Below are 25637 nucleotides of genomic sequence, written 5' to 3' on the forward strand. Positions count from 1 at the left end.
TGTCTAAAATATCAGGAAAATGTGAACTGCAAATGACATCAAATAAAGCTTGCTACGTTCTAGCTCTTTGTCTTTCAGAAAAACCACTACATAATTTTATGTGACAATAAAATATAAAATTTATTTAAGACTGTGGTAGCCAGTGGTTTACCCCATTAAATGCAGCTAGTTCTAATTATTCTGCAGCTCATCTATAATCTTAGAACTTGACTGCTCAAATTCTAAATCAAAATGAAAATTACTCAGAGATTATAAAAACAACACTATTGACCAAGCAATTTTAAAAATACATATTAAAAAATAATACATATTGCCAAGTAAACTCATCAGAGTTGTTTGTTAATACTTTATTAGTATTTTCTAACAGACAGAAATAACACAAACCAAATAAAAATTTTAATTTCTGTAGTTAATAAAAATAACTGACATTCTGATTCTTTCCCCTTGGTTAGAGGGGAGCATTGATAGAGCGGTTAGGCACGATTGACACTTATGTACAGTGATATGCACAAGGTAATGTTTAACAATTAAAATCCTAAAATGTGCTCTTTAGTTTTCCCTTATAATACAGGAGCCATGCTCCCATAAGCAAAATTTTTCTACTAAGAAAAGAATTTTACAAGGAGTGACAAAAAGACTTTTAAAACAAGTCCTTAATTAAGGTGCAGCAACAACAGAATGAAGTTGTTGGGTTAAGAATACAGTTAAATTAGATCTCAAAACATTAAAAATGTGTTATTTTACAATTACTTAAACATGCATTAAATGAAAATATTGCACAAAATTAAAATGGTAGATTTTGAAAATTATGTTGTTCTTAGTTTCTTAAAAAAAAAAAAAAAAAGGTACACTTTCATTGCACTTAACTGTTTTTTTTTCCCCAAACACCTGCAGCAAACTTGTAGTGATCAAACTGATATATTCAAGAATTTTTTTTTTTTTTAAATTAAGGCTAACAAAGTGCATCCATCCACCGGTCAATGGCACAACTGTCTCTAGCAACTACATGGAACACTTGAATTATAGGAAATGCTCATCTAAGGGTTACGTTTAAGTCATACACTTAAACTTTAGGTGAAGAAGCTGTGATGGTTTCTTTGTAGTTTTACACTACCTGAAAAAATATCAGAAAACCCCAAAGAATGATTAATTTTGACGCTCTTGCCTAAAGGCACCACTGACTTAAAGCATTCAGCAAAGGACATAAAGCCTCTTTGTGTCTATGTTCATCTGAGCAACAAATGCACAAAATATAGTAATTTTATTAAATGTAGAACACTGTACTTTACTTATGGGTTAAATACTCTGCGCAGTGGGTCCGAGCCTAGGTTATCTGTAGCTACAGCACGACCACACTCTTTGTTGTAGAATACAGATGTGCAGAGACCCGTGGCCATTTGACATTTCTGCTCCTGAAATATAAATGCTTCTCAACAAAAATTCCCTTTAAAAAACTATTTCTTCAAATAGTTTTGGTTTTGCTCTCTGTTTTGTTTCGGTGTGGTTGCAGTTGTCTTGCAGGGCTGTTAGAAGAATCTGCATTTTACATGACCTCTTTCCCCTGGTTGACAGTTTTTTCACTTTATATAGAAAAACTTTTCACATGTACACACTGGGCTCTTGCATAAATCCTTCTGTATATACTTAAATGTATTTATGTAAAAAATATGACTGAAACGGGAGGCTATGTATGAAATTATTGCACTTGTGGCCATGCTGAGGCTTCCTACAGACTTGAGGCATCCAATTTTAAGCCTGGGGCCAAGGAAGGGCTGGCAGAGCAGGGCAGGGAGGGGCAGGGCAGGGCAGGGCTGGAGCTTATGCTGAGTACAGGAAACATTTCTTCTGACAGAAAAACAGAATCTTTCCTCACTTGCAAGTTTTGAAAAGGGGTTTTACTTATGTAACTCTGAAAGACATGCAGCACATGCTGAGTGTGTGCACACGACACCTATGCACACAGCACTGATAACGTCATAAAGCTTCACAGGATGGCCTCCCTCTTATTACAGGGCTTCACTGGGTAAGGAGGATCTGGCTGAAAGTAAGACAAAAGTCCCATTCCAATTTCCAAGCTCCCAAATAACTGGATTATCAATACTCTGTCCCTTTACAACAAGCACCCAAACGTTCTTTAAATATCAGGATACTGGCTCAGTGGTCTAAAAAGTAGTTTCACTATTTTAAGGTTTTAGTGTTAAATATTTTTTAAACAAAAAGAGCTGATATATCCAAACCTTTAGTCATAGGAAGTATTTAAAAGTACAGAAATCCTGCATATATGGGATATGAAGACTTCCTAATGGACAAAATGGAGAGAACACTAGGAAATGCAAAGGCTTCACAACTGGAAAAGGTATTTTGTCTCACTGATATAAAATATTAGGGCGTAAATGTATACACCAAAGGGGTTTGTGTACTAGCTTTATTTAGAATTTTACATTATGCGAAATATAAATAAAAGCATATTTTTAAAAATAGTACAGTTCTGTTTTCATTATTTATTTTCATATATGTACACATAGTAGAATTAGGCATCTGTATGTTTACATAGGACTATAAGCTCATTAATCCTTTGATTTGCTATATTGGTAGTTACCTAAGGCATGTCTAGATCATACAATTTAAAGTTATCATATGGTAACTTTCAATAGAGTACTGTTTTAATTTCCAATTTTTAGAAGGACAATGTATTTGGCAGTTCTTACAATAAATAATTTCCCTTCTATATAATCAGTAATCTGTTAAAAGATTAAAAAAAATTTGAACTCATAAGAGAGCTACCACATGCTTCTTCTGCACAGAACGCCAAAGGAGAAATGGAGAGTTGAGCACTGTAGAGCAAAGCCGAGCCCTACGGCGCACAGAAAGGAAGATCAAGAAACATTTCTATCAATGAGTAATAAATCCAATCAAATTCTGGTTTTGATTGGTTTTATTTTATAGTGCTTTACTTTACACAAGACAGTAATTTGGGAAGGGCTTTTCCTACACTAAGGGCATTCTTTCTCTCACTTTGCCCAGGCCTCCTTGAAACAATTGAACAATTGTTCTAAAGATCATTCACCTGCTAACCCACATGATAGCAAAATGCTGACGACCCACAAGATCCTTGAGTGAAACAAATTTCTCCAAGTATGCGCTGCGGTCTGCAGTTACTACACTAGTTAGCTAAGTTACCTAGGACCAGCTGCTTTGTGCTTCCCTCAGCTCTCACACAAACATACACACACACACACACACACACACACACACACACACACACACGCACGCACGCACGCACGCACACACGCTCTGGCACTGGGAGAGAACGCTGATTAGTTTGGAACAGAAGAGACCAACTCCATTCTTGAACGAGATGGGGCAGTATCCTCTCAATGTTGCAAATTATGCACCAAATCATGTAAGACACAGGAATCTCTCTTGGTAGTGGCTGGATTACAGTTGAGAATGAGAAGAACCAGTCTTACGATGTACTAGTAATCTGTTTTGAGACATGGAAAGACTGGTGCAGACACGACAGTATGTGAGTTACACCCGGAAGATCTGTCCACACCGTTAGTCCTGGACAAAATGAACACCAGCTTCATAAGTTGGAGTGTCACCTTTTTTGTAAAGAAGGCGCTTGAGTACTTTGAAGTTTTTGTTTATATTTCTGCATTTGCTTTGACCTTGAATGAAGTTTGTTGAAAAGTTCACGAAATTTATACTGTGGAAACAGGGTTTCTAAAAAGCCTTCTAAGAAGACATACACCATTCTCCTATTTAGCTGGTTGTGCTGAAACATTTCAAAAACACGAAGAATACCTTTCCGTGTTGTCTCAGCTCCAATAATGTGCTTCAGTTCATCTGAATGAAGTAGAGAAAAATACAAACATTCATTCCTCAGAAGAAGGATGGACATCATAAATAGAGAATCAACAGCATACAGCAGAGTAACTCATAAGCAGTAGGTATACAGTTAACAAGCTCTGTATAACTGAGTCTTAACGCCTACCTAAACTATACAGAGAGAGAAGATAGCACAAGAAAGTTAGTACCAGCCAAGCAGTGGTGGTACATGCCTTTAATCCCAGCACTTGGGAGGCAGAGGCAAGGCGTTCGAGGACAACCTGGTCTACAGAGTGAGGTCCAGGACAGCCAGGGCTAGACAGAGAAACTCTGTCTCAAAAAATAAAAGAAATAAAAATATTCATAGGTTACAGATTACAGTCACAATTCTCTCTTAAATCCCATGTGGTACTCAACTTTCTTTCTCCCACTACTGAATGGAGATTTCTAATATCCTTACAGATTTGTAAGATTTTAGTAAGATGCAGAAGCAATGACTGTAGCCAATTTTGTTACATGGACAGGCTGAGGATAGATACAAGGAAATGAAGGATTATTCCCACTCACCAGAATATCAATAACCAAATGGAAAGTATACAAAAAGTGGTAAGAACTGAGGTAGAGAATCAACTGATATTTAGAATGCCTATTAGAGAAGGTAAAAGACAGAGACATTGCCGGACTATGAGGGCAAGCTAGTGTGGCGCTTACGTGGACAAGCCAAAATCATCATAGAGATAACACCAGAGAGGCACACAGAACTGTCCTGGAATCATTCACATGGGCCCCCAAACCAAAGCCACTATTCTGCTATGTTAGGAAGAGCAAAATGTGTAAGTTTACAGATGTAAAATGTATCATATTAAATAAGCAAGGTCACACAGTCTCAGAAAAAAAAATCACGTTCTCCCTCATCTATGGAATTGACTCAATAATGTAAGTATATATGTAAACATGTCAGTACTGTGAAAAATGTAAAACAATAACGGCCAAATACTAGATGAGGACAGCCGAAAGCAGGCAATGTACGTGAGTTAGGAAAGATGATGTATAGCTATTGTTCTAATACAGCTAGTTCTAATCCTCTTGTGGAGTTTTCATTTTTTGGTGGTAAATAAATACACAAAAATATATTCAATAATTAAAGAATGATTTTTTAACTGTATAGAAATTCACTCAAGTTTATAGACTCTGTATCTAGTTAATTTTGGTGAATGCATTGTTTATTGGCAAATTTTTTGGATTTTTTAATGGTTATTTTATTTATTTACATTTAAAATGTTATCCCCCTTCCCAGTTTCGCCTCCACAAGCCCTTTATACCCTCCTCCCTCCCCAATGCCTATATGAGGGTGCTCCCCACCCACCAAGCCACCTACTCCTGCCTCAATGGCCAAGCATTCCCCTATCGTAGGTCATCAAGCCTCCAAAGGACCAAGGGGCTTCCTTCCCAGTGATGCCAGATAAGGCCATGCTCTGCTACATATGTGGCTGGAGCCATGGCTAGTCCCTGTGTACTCTTTGGTTGGTAGTTTAGTCCCTGGGAGCTTTGGGGGTCTGGTTGGTTGATATTGTTGTTCTTCCTATGAGGCTGCAAGCCCCTTCAGCTCCTACAGTACTTGGCCTAACTTCCCCATTGGGGTCCCTGCGCTCAGTCCAATGGTTGGCTGTGTGCATCTGCATCTGAATTGGTCAGGCTCTGGCAAAGCCTCTCAGGAGACAGCTATATTAGACTCCTGTCAGCAAGTACTTCTTGGCATCAGCAATAATGTATGGGTTTGGTGTTAGTAGATGGGATGGATCTGGGAGGGGGAACTGGGGTAGCCACTAGATAGTCCCAGATGTCAGGGACCAAAGAAGTTCCCAGGAGCCAACAAGGAAGACATTAGTCAAAATACCCAACAAAGAGAAGACAGAACATGTAGAAACCATAGCCAGTGGAAAGGGCCACCCACCCACCTCAAAAATATTAATCCAGAATTCCTCCAGACAAAAGGAAATGCAGGGACAAAGAGTGGAGCAGAGACTGGAGGAAAGGCCATCCAAAGACTGCCCCACCTGGGATCCATCCCATTAGCTATTTGCAAATTTTTAATAAAAAAAAAAAATTTAAAACATCAACTTCTTTCAGTCTTCTTCGCAGCAAGAACTTCTCTGGCAATTCTCTCTATAGCTGGAACTCATGAAACACAACTTCTCTTCCCCCTGCACTACTGTTTTCTTTAGAACTGACTACTCTCATGCTAAGCATTCTCTGCCTGCTTTGTTTGTTGTTCCCTCTAAAATAATATAAGCTTTAGGAAAGTACAGCAACATGCATGAAAGAGTAGCACGCAGCTCCATACTTCTCAGATATGGATCTATGTGATTGAAGAGCTCCTGCAGCTCTGTTGGCCACAGTGCAGTCTCCTTTATAATAAAGGTGCATGGGAAATAGGCTAAGTTATGGTTTCTTTTAATTTTTCTGAAGTGTCATTTCATTATGCCACTAAATTTAAGCACATATGGGGAGAAAGTGGCAGATTTCTAATTTAAGATGGAAAACCAAAACACTGAAAATCTAATTGAAACTGTAAGAAAAGTCAGGCACACTGGCTTTTACTCAAGTCTACAATCCTGGAACATCGGAGGCTGAAGTAGGACTTCACTGAGTTTAGAACAGCCTGGGCTACACAATAAGCATCAGACCAGCCTGAGCTACAGCATGAGATACCATCTAAAAATTAATAAGAAAAAGAAGAAAAGAGTAAGATTGCAAGAAAATAGATAAAAACAGATGAAAGAGTTTATATATTCATCTTATCCATTTTCTTTTTTTTCCTTTTTTTTTATTCGATATATTTTTTGTTTACATTTCAAATGATTTCCCATTTTCTAGCCCCCCACTCCCCAAAGTCCTGTAAGCCCCCTTCTCTCCCCCCTGTCCTCCCACTCATCCCTTCCGACATCCCCGTTCTGATTTTGCCGAATACTGCTTCACTGAGTCTTTCCAGAACCAGGGGCCACTCCTCCTTTCTTCTTGTACCTCATTTGATGTGTGGATTATGTTTTGGGTATCCCAGTTTTCTAGGTTAATAACCACTTATTAGTGAGTGAATACCATGATTCACCTTTTGAGTCAGGGTTACCTCACTTAGTATGATGTTCTCTAGCTCCATCCATTTGCCTAAGAATTTCATGAATTCATTGTTTCTAATGGCTGAATAGTACTCCATTGTGTAGATATACCACATTATTTTGCTTCCACTCTTCTGTTGAGGGATACCTGGGTTCTTTCCAGCATCTGGCAATTATAAATAGGGCTGCTATGAACATAGTAGAGCATGTATCCTTATTAAATGGTGGGGAATCCTCTGGGTATATGCCCAGGAGTGGTATAGCAGGATCTTCTGGAAGTGAGGTGCCCAGTTTTCTGAGGAACCACGAGACTAATTTCCAGAGTGGTTGTACCAATTTGCAACCCCACCAGCAGTGGAGGAGTGTTCCTCCTTCTCCACACCCTCTCCAACACCTGCTGTTTCCCGAATTTTTAATCTTAGCCATTCTGACTGGTGTAAGATGAAATCTCAGGGTTGTTTTGATTTGCATTTCCCTAATGACTAATGAAGTTGAGCATTTTTAACTTCTCCGCCATCCGAAGTTCTTCAGGTGAGAATTCTTTGTTTAACTCTGTACCCCATTTTTTAATAGGGTTGTTTGGGTTTCTGGAGTCTAACTTCTTGAGTTCTTTATATATATTGGATATTAGCCCTCTATCTGATGTAGGATTGGTGAAGATCTTTTCCCAATTTGTTGGTTGCCGATTTGTCCTCTTGATGGTGTCCTTTGCCTTACAGAAACTTTGTAATTGTATGAGGTCCCATTTGTCAATTCTTGCTCTTAGAGCATATGCTATTGGTGTTCTGTTCAGAAACTTTCTCCCTGTACCGATGTCCTCAAGGGTCTTCCCCAGTTTCTTTTCTATTAGCTTCAGAGTGTCTGGCTTTATGTGGAGGTCCTTGATCCATTTGGGTTTGAGCTTAGTACAAGGAGACAAGGATGGATCAATTCGAATTCTTCTGCATGCTGACCTCCAGTTGAACCAGCACCATTTGTTGAAAAGGCTATCTTTTTTCCATTGGATGTTTTCAGCCTCTTTGTCGAGGATCAAGTGGCCATAGGTGTGTGGGTTCATTTCTGGATCTTCAATCCTGTTCCATTGATCCTCCTGCCTGTCACTGTACCAATACCATGCAGTTTTTAACACTATTGCTCTGTAGTATTGCTTGAGGTCAGGGATACTGATTCCCCCAGACTTTCTTTTTTTGCTGAGAATAGTTTTAGCTATCCTGGGTTTTTTGTTTTTCCAGATGAATTTGATAATTGCTCTTTCTAACTCTGTGAAGAATTGAGTTGGGATTTTGATGGGTATTGCATTGAATCTGTATATTGCTTTTGGCAAAATGGCCATTTTAACTATATTGATTCTACCGATCCATGAGCATGGGAGGTTTTCCCATTTTTTGAGGTCTTCTTCCATTTCCTTCTTCAGAGTCTTGAAGTTCTTGTCATACAGATCTTTCACATGTTTGGTAAGAGTCACCCCAAGATACTTTATACTGTTTGTGGCTATTGTGAAGGGGGTCATTTCCCTAATTTCTTTCTCAGCCTGCTTATCCTTTGAGTATAGGAAGGCCACTGATTTGCTTGAGTTGATTTTATAACATGCCACTTTGCTGAAGTTGTTTAGCAGCTGTAGGAGTTCTCTAGTGGAGTTTTTGGGTCACTTAGGTAGACGATCATGTCATCTGCAAATAATGATAGTTTGACTTCTTCCTTTCCAATTTGTATCCCTTTGACCTCCTTATGTTGTCGAATTGCCCAAGCTAGTACCTCAAGTACAATATTGAAAAGATGAGAAAGGGGGCAGCCCTGTCTAGTCCCTGATTTTAGTGGGATTGCTTCAAGTTTCTCTCCATTTAGTTTGATGCTGGCTACCGGTTTGCTGTATATTGCTTTTACTATGTTTAGGTACGGGCCTTGAATTCCTGTTCTTTCCAAGACTTTAAGAATGAAAGGATGCTGAATTTTGTCAAATGCTTTTTCAGCATCCAATGAAATGACCATGTGGTTTTGTTCTTTGAGTTTGTTTATGTAGTGGATTGCATTGATGGATTTCCGTATATTGAACCAACCCTGCATTCCCGGGATAAAGCCTACTTGATCATGGTGGATGATCGTTTTGATGTGTTCTTGGATTCGGTTGGCAAGAACTTTATTGAGTATTTTTGCATCGAAGTTCATAAGGGAAATTGGTCTGAAGTTCTCTTTCTTTGTTGGATCTTTGTGTGGTTTTGGTATCAGCGTAATTGTGGCTTCGTAGAAGGAATTGGGTAGTGTTTCTTCTGTTTCTATTTTGTGGAATAGTTTGAAGAGTATTGGTGTTAACTCTTCTTTGAAGGTCTGATAGAATTCTGCACTGAAACCATCTGGTCCTGTACTTTTTTTGGTTGGAAGACTTTCTAGGACTCCTTCTATTTCTTTAGGCATTATGGGACTGTTTAGATGATCTATTTGGTCCTGATTTAATTTTGGTATTTGGTATCTTTCAAGGAAATTGTCCATTTCCTCCAGATTCTCCAGTTGTGTTGAGTACAGGCTCTTGTAGTAGGATCTGATGATTTCTTGGATTTCCTCAGTTTCCGTTGTTATATCTCCCTTTTTATTTCTAAGTTTGTTAATTTGGATACTTTCTCTGTGCCCTTTGGTCATTCTGTCTAAGGGTTTATCCATCTTTTTGATTTTCTCAAAGAACCAGTTCCTGGTTTTGTTGATTCTTTGTATGGTTCTCTTTGTTTCTACTTGATTGATTTCAGCCCTGAGTTTGATGATTTCCTGCCTTCTACTCCTCCTGGGTGAAATACCTTCTTTTTCTTCCAGGGCTTTCAGGTGTGTCATTAAGCTGGTAATGTATGCTCTCTCCATTTTCTTTTTGGAGGCACTCAGGGCTATGAGTTTTCCTCTTAGCACTGCTTTTATTGTGTCCCATAGATTTTGGTATGTTGTGTCTTCATTTTCATTGTGTTTTAAAAAGTCTTTAATTTCTTTCTTTATTTCTTCCTTGACCAAGTTATCATTGAGTAGAATATTGTTCAGTTTCCATGTGTTATGTGGGTTTTCTGTTGTTTTTGTTGCTATTGAAGACCACTTTTACTCCATAGTGATCTGATAGGAGGCGTGGGATTAGTTCGATCTTCTTATATTTGTTGAGGTCTGTCTTGTGACCAATTATATGGTCGATTTTGGAGAAGGTACCATGAGGTGCTGAGAAAAAGGTATACTCTTTTGATTTAGGATAGAATGTTCTATATATATATCTGTTAAATCTAATTGGTCCAAATCTTCAATTAGTTTCATTGTGTCCCTGTTTAGTTTCTCTTTTCCTGATCGGTCCATTGAGGAAAGTGCAGTGTTGAAGTCACCCACAATTATTGTGTTAGGTGCAATGTGTGCTTTGAGCTTTAATAAAGTTTCGTTTACGAAAGAGGGTGCCCTTACATTTAGAGCATAGATGTTCAGGATTGAGAGTTCTTCTTGTTGTATTTTTCCTTTGACCAGCAATAAGTGTCCCTCAGAGTCTCTTTTGATGACTTTGGGTTGAAAGTCAATTTTATCTCATATTAAAATAGCTACTCCAACTTGTTTCCTGAGACCATTTGCTTGTAAAATTGTCTTCCAGCCTTTTACTCTAAGGTAGTGTTTGTCTTTGACCCTTAGGTGTGTTTCCTGTAAGCAGCAAAATGTAGAGTCCTGTTTACGTATCCAGTCAGTTAGTCTATGTCTTTTTATTGGGGCATTGAGTCCATTGATGTTAAGAGATATTAAGGAATAGTGATTGTTACTTCCTGTCATTTTTGACGTTATTTTTTAAATTTGATTAGTTAACTTCTTTTGGGTTTGATGAAAGGTTACTATCTTGCTTTTTCCAGGGTGAAATTTCCCTCCTTGTATTGGTGTTTTCCTCCTATTATCCTTTGTAGGGCTGGGTTTGTGGATAGATATTGGGTAAACTTGGTTTTGTCATGGAATATCTTAGTTTCTCCCTCTATGGTGATTGAGAGTTTTGCTGGATATAGTAGTTTTGGCTGGCATTTGTGTTCTCTTAGAGTCTGCATGAGATCTGCCCAGGGTCTTCTAGCCTTCATAGTCTCAGGTGAAAAGTCTGCTGTGATTCTGATAGGTCTTCCTTTATATGTTACTTGGCCTTTTTCTCTTACTGCCTTTAATATTCTTTTTTTGTTTAGTATATTTGGTGTTTTGATTATTATGTGACAGGAAGTATTTCTGTTGTGTTCCAGTCTGTTTGGAGTTCTGTAGGCTTTTTGTATATTCATGGGCATCTCTCTCTTTAGGTTAGGGAAGTTTTCTTCCTTAATTTTATTGAAGATATTTGCTGGCCCTTTAAGTTGTAAATCTTCACTCTCATCTATGCCTATAATCCTTAGGTTTGGTCTTCTCATTGTGTCCTGGATTTCCTGGATATTTTGGGTTACAAGCTTTTTGCATTTTGCATTTTCTTTAACTGTTGAGTCCATGGATTCTATGGTATCTTCAGCATCTGAGATTATTTCTTCTATCTCTTGTATTCTGTTATTGATATTTGCATCTATGTCCCCTGGTTTCTTCCCAAGGCTTTCTATCTCCAAAGTTGTCTCCCTTTGAGTTTTCTTAGTTGTTTCTACTTCTGATTTTAGATCCTGGATGGTTTTGCTTAGCTCCTTCACTTGCTTGTTTGTGCTTTCCTGTAATTCTTTAAGAGATTTTTGTGTTTCCTCTTTCATGACCTCAGCCTGTTGACCAAAGTTCTCCTGTATTTCTTTAAGTGTTTTTTGTGTTTCCTCATTATTGGCGTTTGTATTCTCCTGGATTTCTTTCAATGATTTTTGTGTTTCCCTTGCAAGGGCTTCTAACTTTTGATCCATTTTCTCCTGAATTTCTTTAAGTATGTCCTTCATGTGTTCCTGTACCAGCATCATGACCAGTGATTTTAAATCCAAATCTTGTTTTACTGGTGTGATGGGGTATCCAGGACATGCTGGTAAAGGAGAATTGGGTTCAGATGTTGTCATATTGCCTTGATTTCTGTTAGTGACGTTCCTGCGTTTGCCTTTTGCCATCTAGTTCTCACTGGTGTTAGTTGGTCTTGTCAATGCTGGACTCACCAGTGCAAGCTGCCCCTTCCCAGGTGGCCTCTGGTGCACAGCTTACCTCCTGCACTGCCTGGAGACCGAGTGCAGTGGCCCAGGCTGTTCAGATCCCAAAGCAGGCACATGAAGGCTCCTGTTGGGGCCCACTGGATTCACAGGAGCACACAGACTTATCCCTGCTGGCCACCCGGAAGCCCCTCTTGCCTCTTGCAGGACCTGGAGATGTGGTGTTGCCGTCCAGGCTGATCTGGTTCCGGAAGCGGAGAGGTCTGAGCGCTACAGCCAGAGGCCTCGGGACTGAAGCCTAAGCTCCTTGCCACAGGATCAAGCTGTGCTGTGAGCTCCCAGACTGCCTCTGGGTGCACACCAGGTCTCCCGCACTTCCTGGAGACTGAGTGCTGTGGCCCAGGCTGTTCAGATCCCAAAGCAGGCACATGAAGGCTCCTGTTGGGGCCCACTGGATTCACAGGAGCACACAGACTTATCCCTGCTGGCCACCCGGAAGCCCCTCTTGCCTCTTGCAGGACCTGGAGATGTGGTGTTGCCGCCCAGGCTGATCTGGATCTGGAAGCGGAGAGGTCTTAGGGCTACTGCCAGAGGCCTCAGGACTGAAGCCTAAGCTCCTTGCCACAGGAGCAAGCTGTGCTGTGAGCTCCCAGACTGCCTCTGGGTGCACACCAGGTCTCCCGCACTTCCTGGAGACTGAGTGCTGTGGCCCAGGCTGTTCAGATCCCAAAGCAGGCACCTGAAGGCTCCTGCTAGGGCCTGCTGGATTCACCGGAGCACACAGACTTCTCCCCCGCTGGCCGCCCGGAAGCCCCTCTTGCCTCTTGCCATCTTATCCATTTTCTACATCCACAATTAACCCAGAAGAATATATCTAGGCATTGGTTAATAGTTATGCATTCTTAAAGATACTTGTGAGCTAGCGACAGACCTACCCTCATCATCTCCTAGCCTGAAAAGCTCACTGGTCACATGCTCTCTTTCTCAAAGGAAAAAGAGAAGACAAATAAATCTATATTGATGACACAGGAGTATCACAAGTAAATATTCAAATAAGAACAACAGAGTGCTCATTTAAGAATTATGCTTTAATAAGGATTAATTATGATCAGTTAGTGATCTGTACATAAATGGACTTGAATACTCTTTCTTAAAATTCATACTTTTTGCTGTTTGTTTGTTTGTTTGTTTGTTTCAGTTAGAAGACTAACGTAAAGCAGGCTGGTCAAGTGCCAGGGTTAAGGGCAGTGCCGTGAGGCTCACTGTATGCTGGCTAGGGACCTATAGCCTCAGCTCCACTCACATCTGTCCTTCTTAAAAAGGGAGGGAGGGAACGAGAGAGGGAGGAGGAAAGGAAAGAAGGAAAGAATGAAATCACTATTTTAAAGTTAAAATAGTGACTTGTTTCAAAGGACTTGTTAGGATTTGTTAGAATATATGAGAAACACCTACATAGTCCTTGGTGGTCATTACAATAATAAAAATGAACTAACTAGCATTGTATCAATGTCAAAAGTCAAAAGAAATACAAATAAGTCAAATTTTAATCAAATGTGTTCACTCACCTGGCATAATTGCAAATAATTTTGTTTTTCCTGCAATTCTTGTTCTCATTCGAATAGCTTTATCTCTGCATGGAACAGTCTCTGCTAAAATACCATTGGGCCAAAATGCATCTCTATTTAAGAAAATGAAATGATGTTTGTGAGCAATTTCATTTGTCTAATGATAGTAGTTGATAACAAACTGCTAAAAAATAAAATTTTCAAACAGAGACAGCATTTCTAAAATTTCATTTACACAAATAAACATCCTACAGCAGGGTTCATTTAGGAGTGAAAAAGTATACACACAAAAAAGTAGCAGACAAATTCTGCCCCTGGCACTTCACAGACACTAGTAAAATGTGATTATATGGATCCAAGCATGATGGACATTTAAACTCAAAAGTGGAGACCTATGAAGTGAATGTCTTTTCCAGATCCACCCACAGCACCCTGAAAATGGAGCTCTTCTCTCTTGGCTATACCATTCCATTCTAATCCTCTCTAATTCAGCCAGAGAATGTCAAGTTGATGTTTACAGTGTATCCCACCCAATCAATTCATTCTCCTGGGCTCCGATCCTGCTTCTTATGGTTTGGTTCACGAGTACCTATACTGAACAGGTCTGCAGGAATGAGGCTCTATGGGCCACCAGAGGGGTCCAACCTTTGGGGACAAAGATGTCATCTCAATACTGTCATCTACAGATGTGCAAAGCTCCTTCCATTGCTACCTGGTTGGACATGCCTGCAGAGAAATCATCTTAACGTGCCCTAGAAACACTTTGGGTATCAGGAAATAAAACCACCTATTGTGCAGACCTTCTACCTGTTAAAACAACCCAATCATCTCTGGAGAAAGGATCCACACAGAGTTACATTTCCCAGTTGAGTCCAATCTACAGTCAAGGCTGAGAATCACTGCTACAGAATTCAACTGCCCCAAATGAAATGAACAGGCCAGGGCAGCTAGTCCGACTTTTGGAAACAATATAGTCTAAAAGGGAGAAACTTTGCTTCTAGACAGAAAATCAGATTGCCCTCTTCCTGTCACCAGAGCCTTTGGGCAAACTGCTTTTCTTTCCTAACCCACTGCTGCCTCAGAACCAAATAAAGATAAGCTGCTTCCCAGAGGAAAGCACACCCGGCTCAGGGAGAAGCCAGTTAGTGCACTGCTGACAGCCCAAGTTCCGAGGCATGCTCATCCTCACATTTACAGAAGGGTTTACTTCTCTACTGACTAGCTGTGCTTTAGCTTCTGATCCTCTTCCCTCCACCCTACGCTCCACCATTCCCAGCTAACTATCTAATACTAAGTCAATAATTTTGAAGATATTCTATGGGATAAAAATCCAGTCTGTCATTTTAGAAATGCTTTCTTTGTGCCTTTGCTAGTCTAGTTTAGGGAGAAAAAAAATCAACAGTTCTACAGAACAAGTGCTTATGTATTTGTAATTACCATGTGTGTACATGCACAGTGAATATATTTGTGTATGTGGGGGGTATGTGGGCCACAGGGTATGCGTGGAGATCAGAGGACAACTGTATAGGAGCTGATTCTCTCCTTCCACCTTTAGGTGGATTTTGGGATCAAACTTAGGTTGCAAGGTTGGTATGCCAAGTGCCTTTACTCTCTGAAGTTTCTCAACAGCCACAGATACTTCTGATTCTCAAGAGTCTTTGCTCATCACACCCAATGTTAAGGCCAGTAAGTACAAGCCGCCTAGGTACAGCAGTGCTAGACTCTGCACTACATGAAGAAGTGACTGTCTTTAGATATACCTGAAACGCTTCACCGAGTCTGCTACTTGTTCTGGTGAGGTCATCCAGTCAACATGGTCAACTATTTTCCTGAAAATAAAGGATTTTGAATGAAGCTTAAAGTCTTTAAGGCAAATAAAACTGAAAATAAAAAGTTTCAGAGTAACACTTTCATTGAGGATAACCTGCTTCTGAGAAAAGAGCTAATGATCTTTAAAAGCCCAGAGGAAAAAAGTCCGTAATAAAGGCCTAGGAAGTCATTTACAGAATTAACCTCTTCTCATCACTGGGCCTGAAGCAGACGAACAGGAGACACAGTTACCTGTTAATAGTATCACCATATGTAGCTCGAATAAGCTGCTGGAGTAAATTCTTGATATTCCTTCTCAACCACTGATTTCTCTCTTTTAAGTCAAACACCTCATCCATTAGAAGCAGCATTACCCTAAGTGGAATGTTGTCATCCACCTGAAAAAAGGAAAAAAAATTAGGATAACTGTAGTTAGCTTTATATTGTGAATGGCTGCTTCTTTTGAATAAACAGCACCACTGAAAGAAATCAGACAATGTGACATTAAAGCCCCCAAAAGCTTGCATTACAAGTATTTCTAACAGCCACTTTTTTTTTTTAAATGGGATCCAGAATTATACAATTCTACAATATTAACTAAGTTCTTAGGCTGTAGTTTACAAAAAGCTTCTCAAGTCTTAGAGAAATATGATTCAGGTCTATTTAGCAGTCTGGTAATGAAATGCTAAAATTGAGAATTATTTTCTGGAAGCATGTTTTCATTAGAATAACATTATTTAGGTGGGTGGTGTTGGTACATGTCTTTATCCCCTCCGTTCAGAAGGCAGAGGCAGAGTTTGAAGCTGCGCTGATCTACAGAAGTTCCAGGGCAGCCAGGGATACACAGAGAAACTCTGTCTCAAAAAAAAAAAAAAAAAAAAAAAAGAATAAAAATATCCTTGTTATCTATATTTAACAGATGAAACAGTGAAAAACGTTTTAATTAAGATATATATGTATACAACTATATACACATATATAACTCTTCAGAAAAAATAAGCTATACTACAACCCAGTAAAAAAATTAAACTAACATTATAGAGCATGTATTTCTATGAAAACTTTATGCTTTAATTGGTGTAATTAATATTATTCATATTAGTATACTTGATAAATTGAGTTATTTAATGACTAGAAACTTGAGTCATTTAATTTAACTAATTTATTTAACTAATAAATTATTTAACTAATAAATTTAAATAATTTAATTAATATACCTAATTATATTCAGCATACAAACTAATAAACTAATACACGTTACATAGACTTTTTGTCTCATATTGCTCTGTTGGGGCACTTTTTCTCTTACTGGCCTTTTCCTCTATATTATGGTTTCCAATTTTGTATTTTTATGATTTGGAGGTTTTGTGCATGTGTATCTTTCTTGAGTATTTTCTCATTTTAAAAATAGTTTATACCAGAAACCTGGGAGGTAAGAGACTCTCAGAACTCAAAGGAGAAACCTTAGATAAAGCCAAAAAGTAGGGAAAGGGAGCTTACGGAGCCCACCACCAGCAGGAAGACAGGGCATCAAAGGAGGGAGGGGGCATCCCAGAGTCACAACTCTGACCCATAACTGTTCCTGTCTGAAAAAACTGCAGGGATGGAAATGAAGCCTGAGGAAAGTGGGATCCAGCTCAAGGGGAGGCACCAAGGCCTGACACTATTAATGAGGCTATGGAGCGCTCACAAAAACGGCTCTATCATGACTGCCCTTATGAAAGACCCAATAAGCAGCTGAAAGAGTCAGATGCAGATATTTGCACAAAACCAATGGACCCCTATCGTTGAATTAGGGAAAAGCTGGAAGAAGCTGAGGAGGAGGGCTACTTTGTAGGAGAACAAGCAGTTTCAATTAACCTGGACCCCTGAGATCTCTCAGACACTGAACCACCAACCAGGCAGCATACACCAGCTGATATGAGGCCCCCAACACATATATGTTTTCTAAAGAAGAGGGAAGCGGGCTGTGGAGCTGGGTGAGTAGGATGTGCGGAGGACCTGGGACAGGATAGGGGAAGGAAATGCATGATCAGAATATATTATATGGAAGGTTTTTAATCAATTAAAACAGAGAAAATAAATTAAAATACTTTAATTGTGAAAGCCTTCAGTCAATAATAGAATAGAAAAATAATAGAAAATAATAGAAATATACAAAATAATAGAAAAAAACTGCTAAAAGACTTTTATGTGAAAAATTATGCATGCCAAAAAATAAGTTACTGATTTAGAATTATATATAAAAGTTATCATTTTATGATTTCCAATAGTTTAATGCTTACTTTCTAATTAATGCTATAACTTAAAAGATAAGAAAAGGCCTGGGTTTTAGTTTTCCATAACTATGTTCTAAATACTGGATTAATATTTATGCCATGAATGTACAATTTATAACTTAAAGAGTCCAAAGGGCAGAGAAACTCGTCTCAGTTGTGTGGTGAAATAAATACTGCTCAATTATCTGATATAGTAACAGTAGTTTAATGATACAAGACATTAAAAAAAAGTAACTATAAAATCCAGAGTGAAAGAAGTTACAGATATTATACATTAAACTCATGAAGTATTCTAAAATGATCTTGAAGGAGGAAAATATATACATATGTGAAACTTCATTAACAAATTTATCTGGAAACTGAAAACAGAAAATTATAAATTTAAGATCAATCTGCTTAAGAGCCCAGAGCCCAGAAACAGATTCAAAAACATTCAAGAATAGAAGCATACATATATGGTAAGGAAAGAAACAGCAAATGGGGAAAGATGGATTTTGAGTAAATGGAGATGAACTCTTTCTTACTCACTCTATACATATAATTAATCACAGATGAAGTGCAAATTTAAATGATGTATTTATCAAAAGGTTGGCTGAAATAGAGCGAAAATTCAAGTCTCAACCTCAGAGGATGTCAGCAGTTAAAGTAAGGGCATTAATTGGCAAAGAATGGGATCCTATAACTCGGAATGGGGATGTGTGGGAAGACCCTGTTGAAATTGAGAATTTTGAATCTTCAGATTTTCAAGGATTTGCTCCACCTGAAGAAGTAGTACCCTCAGTCCCACCCCTTGAAATAATGCCTTCTCCACTTGAGGAAATTAATCCCTCAGAGTCTGATAAACCAGCAGTGACTTTTGCTGACAATACTGATGTTTCTCAGGGCCCACCAATGGTTTCTTCTAGACCTATAACCAGACTCAAGGCAAAACAGGCCCCTAGAGGAGAGGTAGAAAGTGTAGTCCATGAGGAAATACACTATACTACTAAGGAGCTTAATGAGTTTGCTAATTCAGAAGTCAGGGGAATATGCGTGGGGATGGATTTTAAGGGTGTGGGATAATGGTGGAAGGAACAGTTAAAAAAGGTGTCAAAAGTTTATTTGATTGGTTGGCTGAAGTATTTATCAAAAGATGGCCTACTGAAAAGGAGTTGGAGATGCCTGATATCCCTTGGCTTAGTGCTGATGAAGGGATTTTAAGGCTTAGAGAAATTGCAATGCTAGAGTGGATACATCATGTAAAACCTAATCCTCCACAATTGGAAGGTCCAGAAGATATGCCCTTCACCAGTCCTATAAGACACAAACTGGTGAGAGGGGCACCAGCACATTTAAAGAGTTTTGTTCTTGCCCTTTTCCTTGGGCCAGACCTTAGGGTTGGAGATGCTGTTGCTCAATTAGATTCAATTAAATTCAATGGGTTTAATTGGGCCCCGAGTTAACAAGGGCCAGGTGGCAGCATTGAATTGCCAGAGACAAGGTGATTGTAGTTATTATAACGGACAGCGTAGACAAAAGAATGTTTATAATGACATACCCTGTAAGAGGCAGAGAGGTGGAATTTATAATGGTATGATTCGTTTGGACCTTTGGTACTAGCTAATCAATCATGGTGCTTGCAGGGATGAAATACATAAGAAACCTACTGCATAGCTGTTTGATCTGTATAAGCAGAAAAATCCTCAAACAAATGATAGAAAGGCTGCACTGGATCATAGCAAAAGGCAATCTCAACCAGTGAATCAATTTCCAGACTTAATCCAGTTTACAGATCCAGAACCCCTGAGGAAGGATCTTGATAAGACACCTAAAAGTTTTGCTGTTAGTCTTTCTCCAATTCTTCCCCAGAGGGACCTATGGCCTTTTACAAGGGTAACTGTACACTGGGGGAAAGGAAATAATCAGACTTTCTGGGGTCTATTGGATACTGGTTCCGAATTGACACTGATCCCAGGAGATCCTAAGAAACACTGTGGCCCTCCAATTAAGAGTAGGGGCTTATGGAGGACAGGTTATTAATGGAGTTTTGACTGATGTCCGACTCACAGTAGGTCCAGTGGGTCCCCAAACACATCCTGTGGTCATTTCCTCAGTTCCAGAATTTATAATTGGGATAGGTAAATATACTCAGAAATTGGCAGAATTCTCACATTGGTTCTCTGACCTGTGGAGTGAGGGCTATTATGGTTGGAAAGGCAAAATGGAAGCCTTTAGAGTTGCCTCTGCCAAAGAAAATAGTGAATCAAAAACAGTACTCCTGGAGGAATTGCAGAAATTACTGTCACGATCAAGGACTTGAAAGATGCAGGGGTGGTGGTTCCCACCACATCTCCCTTTAACTCTCTCATCTGGCCAATGCAGAAGACAGATGGATCATGGAAGATGACAGTTGACTATCGAAAATTAAATCAGGTAGTAACTCCAATTGCAACTGCTGTACCAGATGTAGTTTTGCTACTTTAGCAAATTAACACATCTCCTGGAACCTGGTATGCAGCTATTGATCTGGCAAATGCCTTCTTCTCAGTACCTGTCCATAAGGACCACCAGAAGCAATCTGCTTTCAGTTGGCAAGGCCAGCAGTATTCCTTTACAGTTTTGCCTCAAGGATATATTAACTCTCCTGCCGTGTGTCATAACTTAGTTAGAAGGGATCTGTGGACTCACAGAATGCCTTATCTATCGTCATGGTATTCCACACAGTATTGCTTCTGACCAAGGAACTCATTTCACAGCCAGAGAAGTGCGACAGTGGGTCCACGATTATGGAATTCACTGGTCTTATCATGTTCCCTCCCCATCATCCTGAAGCAGCTGGTCTGACAGAAAGATGGAATGGCCTTTTGAAGGCAGTTACAGCGCCAATTAGGTGGCAACAGCATGGAGGGCTGAGGCAGAGTTCTTCAGAAGGCAGTATATGCTTTGAATCAGCGTTCAATATATGGTACAGTTTCTCCCATAGCCAGGATCCATGGGTCCAGGAATCAAGGGGTGGAAAAGGGAATAGTTCCACTCACTATAACTCCTAGTGACCCTCTAGGAAATGTTTTGCTTCCTGTCCCCACAACTTTAGGTTCTGCCTAGAAGTTTTGGTTCCAGAGGGGGGAGTGCTCCTACCGGGAGCCACAACAAACATTCCATTGAACTGTAAGCTTAGATTTCCCCCTAAACATTTTGGGCTTCTAATGTCCTTAAACCATCAGGCTAAGAAAGGAATAACAGTGTTAGGAGGGGTGATAGATCCAGATTACCATGGGGAAATTGGATTGCCTCTCCACAATGGAGGTAAGCAGGATTATATCTGGAGTGCAGGAGATCCCTTAGGGGATCTTAGAGTCTCTTAGTACTACCATGTCCTGTGATTAAAGTCAATGGGAAACTACAACAGCCTAATCCAAGCAGGATGACAAAGGACACAGACTCATCAGGAATGAAGGTATGGGTCACTCCTCCAGGAAAAGAGCCAAGACCTGCTGAGGTGCTTGCCGAAGGTGAAGGAAATACAGAATGGGTAGCAGAGGAAGGTAGTTATAAATACCAGCTAAGGCCACATAACCAGTTGCAGAAACGAGGATTATAAGTAATATGAATGCTTCTATCTTATTTTGTTAAGGATATATTTGTCTTTCTTCCAATTCCTTTAACATCAATTGGTATTGAGACACTAAAAGAATGTTCTCAAGGGACATTACCCCATTGTAAATTTACAAATGCTTTTGCAATTGTACAAGGAATAGTTATATCATGTTAGGCGCATTCACAACTTTGTTATTGTTTCATGTGGACATGAGATATTATTTGTGTCAAGTTGACAAGGGGTGGATTGTAGTGGCTATTCCTGGTTGTCAACTTGACTATATCTGGAATGAACTATAATCAAGAATTAGAAGGCTCACCTATGATTCTAATCTGGAGGTTCAGAAATATAAGTTTCTGACCTGGATCTTGGCATGGAGATCTTGAAGCATAGTGGCTATGAATTCCAGAAGATTAAGACAAGAAGATCTCTGAGTTCAAGATCATCCAGGATTAAGGGCATGGTGGCACATGCTTTTAATCTGGGCCACACCCTCTGCTGGAGATCTGTATAAGGACATTGGAAGAAGGAAAACTTACTCATTCTTCCTTGCCTGCTTGCCTCATGGGACTGAGCAACTGCTAGATCCACAGCTGCTGTTGACCATTGTTGGGGAGTTGGACTACAGATTGTAAGTCATCGACAAATTCCCTAACTACATAGAGACTGCCCATACGTTCTGTGACTCTAGAGAACCCAGACTAATACACAAGGCAAAGCAAGAATTGTAAAAAAAAAAAAAAAAAAAAAAAAAAAAATCACATGGCAACAAAAGCAACAGAGAGCAGGTGGGGAGGTATTTCAGAAATACATGATATATATCATATATATGACACCTCATATTCAGATTATATTCAGCACCCAAATTAATAAAACACAAAAAACAAACACAGCTGAGTCAATAGAAAAATGAGGAAATGATTTAGACAACCATAAGACATGACACTGAATGGCTTTCATATATGAATCTGCAGAGAGATAAATACTGACTCTAGCCAGGATATAGAATATTAAAACTCATATTGTGCTAGTAGTAATACCAATGGTATAGTTTGGAAAATTATTTAGAAGCACAGACTTCACCTTAAGTAAAAGAATATATATTTATCTTTTTCACTTTTACAATATGAATAAAAATATTCAGAGTTCTGTGCATAATCCAATATACAAATTTAAAAGACTAAATACAAATACTGCAGACTTACAAGTACAAAACCAAACAACAGATGCAAGGGAGGATATACTTTAAGTTTCATTTAAAAGTATAAAGTATAAAACCAGGATAGAAGCGAGGAGAGCAGTAACCCATGGTGAGGCGAAGGCTATGACAGCAAACGAAGATAGTGGGTATCGTGGCCCTGGTGACTGTTTGTGTGTTTGCTTAAATTAAAATGTTGAAGTCAGGAACATGTGCAGTCTGTAACAATTTACCATGTTTTACATAAAATGGAAATCTGAGTGAATGAAACATATGCACATTTATTAAAATAATCTGCCAAAGGTGATTTGAATTACAATTTAAGTAAAATCATAGAATAAAGTTAACTCACATTATCATCAAGCTGAGCTGAGACTCGACAATGTTCAGGATCTGAATCAGTCTTTGTAATTAAAGGAGGGACCTAGACATTTAAAGAAATAAAAAGGGAACATAGTCACACAGCAAAATATCTTACCACCACCCTAACCTAAAACAAACCCCAGAATTTGACTTGATTATGGGTGCAATGTGTTAACAAAGTGTAATGTTCTATATTCTGAACTTAGCACACCAGGGAACAGAACTCCAATCTTCTTTTAAGATCTCTTCCAAGTATGCTAATCCATTTAAGCAATTAACCATTATTTGATAAGGAAAAGAAGGAAAGAGAAACTGCAACCAGACGAAAGCTCCTGCAACACAGGAAAGCCTCCTTCCCAGGAGGCCTGGGAAGGTCAGTGGCTTCTCTGGGAAGGGTCACATGAGTGGCTGGCAGCAGGAGCAGTGCTGACACTCACATCAATGTTCACTTTCACAATCACAGCTAGGGACAAGCAGCCCTGAACCAGTCATGGTAAACAGAAAAGGAACTGCCTCCACAAACAGGAAAATCTGTCTTCAGTGAGAGTGTCTGGGACATTCAGATTCAGATGGAATTAGTTATGACATTTCCCTACAACTCAAGTGTTAGGGTTATGGTGGGTCATTTACAGCTTTGCAAATTCTTGCAAATCAAAAAAAAAAAACTATATCCAATTTATTTTACAAGTGTAAGTTAGAAATGCAATAAAAGTCTTTAGTCTAATCCCTTTAAGAAATCAAATAAGAATGTGTCCTGGAAACTTCTGCAGCACCCAGAGGTGTGCGCATTAAGAGCAGATGGAAACACTGACCAGGTGAAGGGCTTCTTACTTGGGTGTCATGAGCCTTTACCATTTGAATAAGGAGAAATTAGACTTTATATTTCAGTGTATGTTAAGTATAATTCATTTGCAAATATAACTCACTATTTGCAAAGGAATCTATACCATTAAAGAATCAAAACAGCCAAGTGAAATAAATTGATAAAAATATTAACCTTGCTAATTTTAAATATGTATTGTGAATGAATTTTTTATATTCTACTACAACAAAGACTGATGAGTGAAAGGCTTTCTTAGTATCAGTTTCTGACATAATTTTGGCCTTTTAACTTTTCTTTTTTATGAAGATAAGTCTGAAAATTTTGGAGAAAACACTCAATATATCTTAGGTGAAAGACAGTTTGCTTTAGAGGCCACTGGAGGTAGCGTTTTTACCTTAAAAAACGACTGCTTTATGTCTTGCCCCAATCTCTCTGACATTCTGCCCACGTTGTCTGACATTTTTGTCACTCCTTCTGCCAAACTATCAGGAAGGGATTTGACTGCATTTGAAACATTCCTCATAGAGTTGCGAAGTGGATTTACAAAAGTATCCATCTAAAGCGGAAAAAGAAATTTTACTCAGATCAGTTACATTAACTCAGAAGCCTAAGAAAATATAGAGTACAACCATGAGAAGATGAAATGATTTTCCAGTCAGTAATATGCCATTGCCTTAAAAACAAAACAAAACAAAAACCTGTTGACATGGTACACCTTAAAAACACATCTTAATACACACATAGATGATTTAAATTTTTACTGAGGAAGATACTATTAGGTTAGTTAAGCCTTCACTGCTTATTTATTAAATTCTGAATACCTTCCCAAACAAAACTTGATACAAATAGAATTAACTATTCCATACTTTCACCATAATTCAAAGTAATGGTGAGACATTTGCCAGAGCATGAGACATCTGCCTAAAAGCTACAAAGACGGGGGTACTAGCCAGGAGAGAGCAGTTTGCTGCAAACCTCAGTCAGCAAAGGGTGGCACCATGAGCCTTTGACATCAGACATGGAAGTAGAGCTATGAAAGGCAGCTTTCTGGCTGGATTGTGGGTGTGCTTTGGTCCAGTATTTCCTCACTAGGCCTCTAATTCTCCCTTTTAGAATGGTAATGTATATTCTGTGAAGCTGTATGTTAGAAGTATGATATCTGCTTTTCATTTTACAGAGGATTACAGTTAAGAGGTTTTGTACTTTGGGGCTGGCTTGGTAGTGACCAGCCAGCGGGAACTTAGCAGGCTGGGTGGAGAGATTTGGGGACCTCCTGGTCAGAGAGTCTGCTGAGATGAGAAGCCCTGGCTGCTGCCATGTGGCCCACCAGTGTTTGGTGTAGCATGGGACATTGCCATTCTTTTTAATATTCCCGCAACAGTCTAGAGACTCAGAATAGACTCTGGATGACATTGAAGTAGGCTAAATGCATCATGTGTTATGTGTGGCCACAAGCCTATAGCAATCAGAGAGTAGGATATAGTGGCCTGAGTGAGAACAGGCCTTATTCTTGAATACTTGGTCCCCAGTTGGTGGAGCTGTTAGGGAAGAATTAGGAGCTATGAACTGAAGGATAGAGAAAATTGCAACTCTCAAATATAATATAATATTCACTAAGGAGAAGTCCACAAGCACAGGAACACGTTTTGAAGTTTAAAAAGAGTGACACCATTCAGTATGCTATCTGCAAACTACTTGCAGATCAAATATAAGCTCTCAGCTCCTGATGCCATGGACTCTAGCAACCTGAAACCACATGCTACAAATAAACTCTTTCATATAAAAGTTGCATTGGTCATGGTGTTTTATCACAATAGAAGGGTAACTGAGATAGCCAACCAATAAAGCAGGTATGTATATTTTAGTCAAGAACACACAAAGAGAATTCATTTGTTTGTTTCTTTTGTTTTTCAAGAATAGGTTTCTTTGTGTAGTCTTGGCTATACTGGAACTCTCTCTGTACACCACATTGAGCCTGGAATTTAGAGATCTGCCTATCTC

At 39.1% G+C, this 25637-nt stretch overlaps 1 protein-coding gene across 3 annotated transcripts in view; it reads right to left on the reverse strand.

Annotated features, from left to right (window-relative positions):
• Positions 1–332: 332 nt before the first annotated feature.
• Snx13 (sorting nexin 13) overlaps positions 333–25637 on the reverse strand; it is a 110456-nt gene continuing 85151 nt past the window's right edge. For all 3 annotated transcript variants that reach the window (XM_052185934.1, XM_052185935.1, XM_052185936.1), the window contains 6 exons: positions 24031–24192; positions 22803–22874; positions 15649–15794; positions 15348–15416; positions 13588–13700; positions 333–3849 (listed from right to left, as the gene is read on the reverse strand). In XM_052185934.1, the coding sequence (XP_052041894.1) occupies positions 3602–3849; positions 13588–13700; positions 15348–15416; positions 15649–15794; positions 22803–22874; positions 24031–24192 (810 nt within the window). In that variant the 3' untranslated portion in view covers positions 333–3601. The remainder of the gene's footprint in view (positions 3850–13587; positions 13701–15347; positions 15417–15648; positions 15795–22802; positions 22875–24030; positions 24193–25637) is intronic.

The sequence above is a fragment of the Apodemus sylvaticus genome, chromosome 6 (genome assembly GCF_947179515.1).
Source record: "Apodemus sylvaticus chromosome 6, mApoSyl1.1, whole genome shotgun sequence".
NCBI classification, from domain to species: domain Eukaryota; kingdom Metazoa; phylum Chordata; class Mammalia; order Rodentia; family Muridae; genus Apodemus; species Apodemus sylvaticus.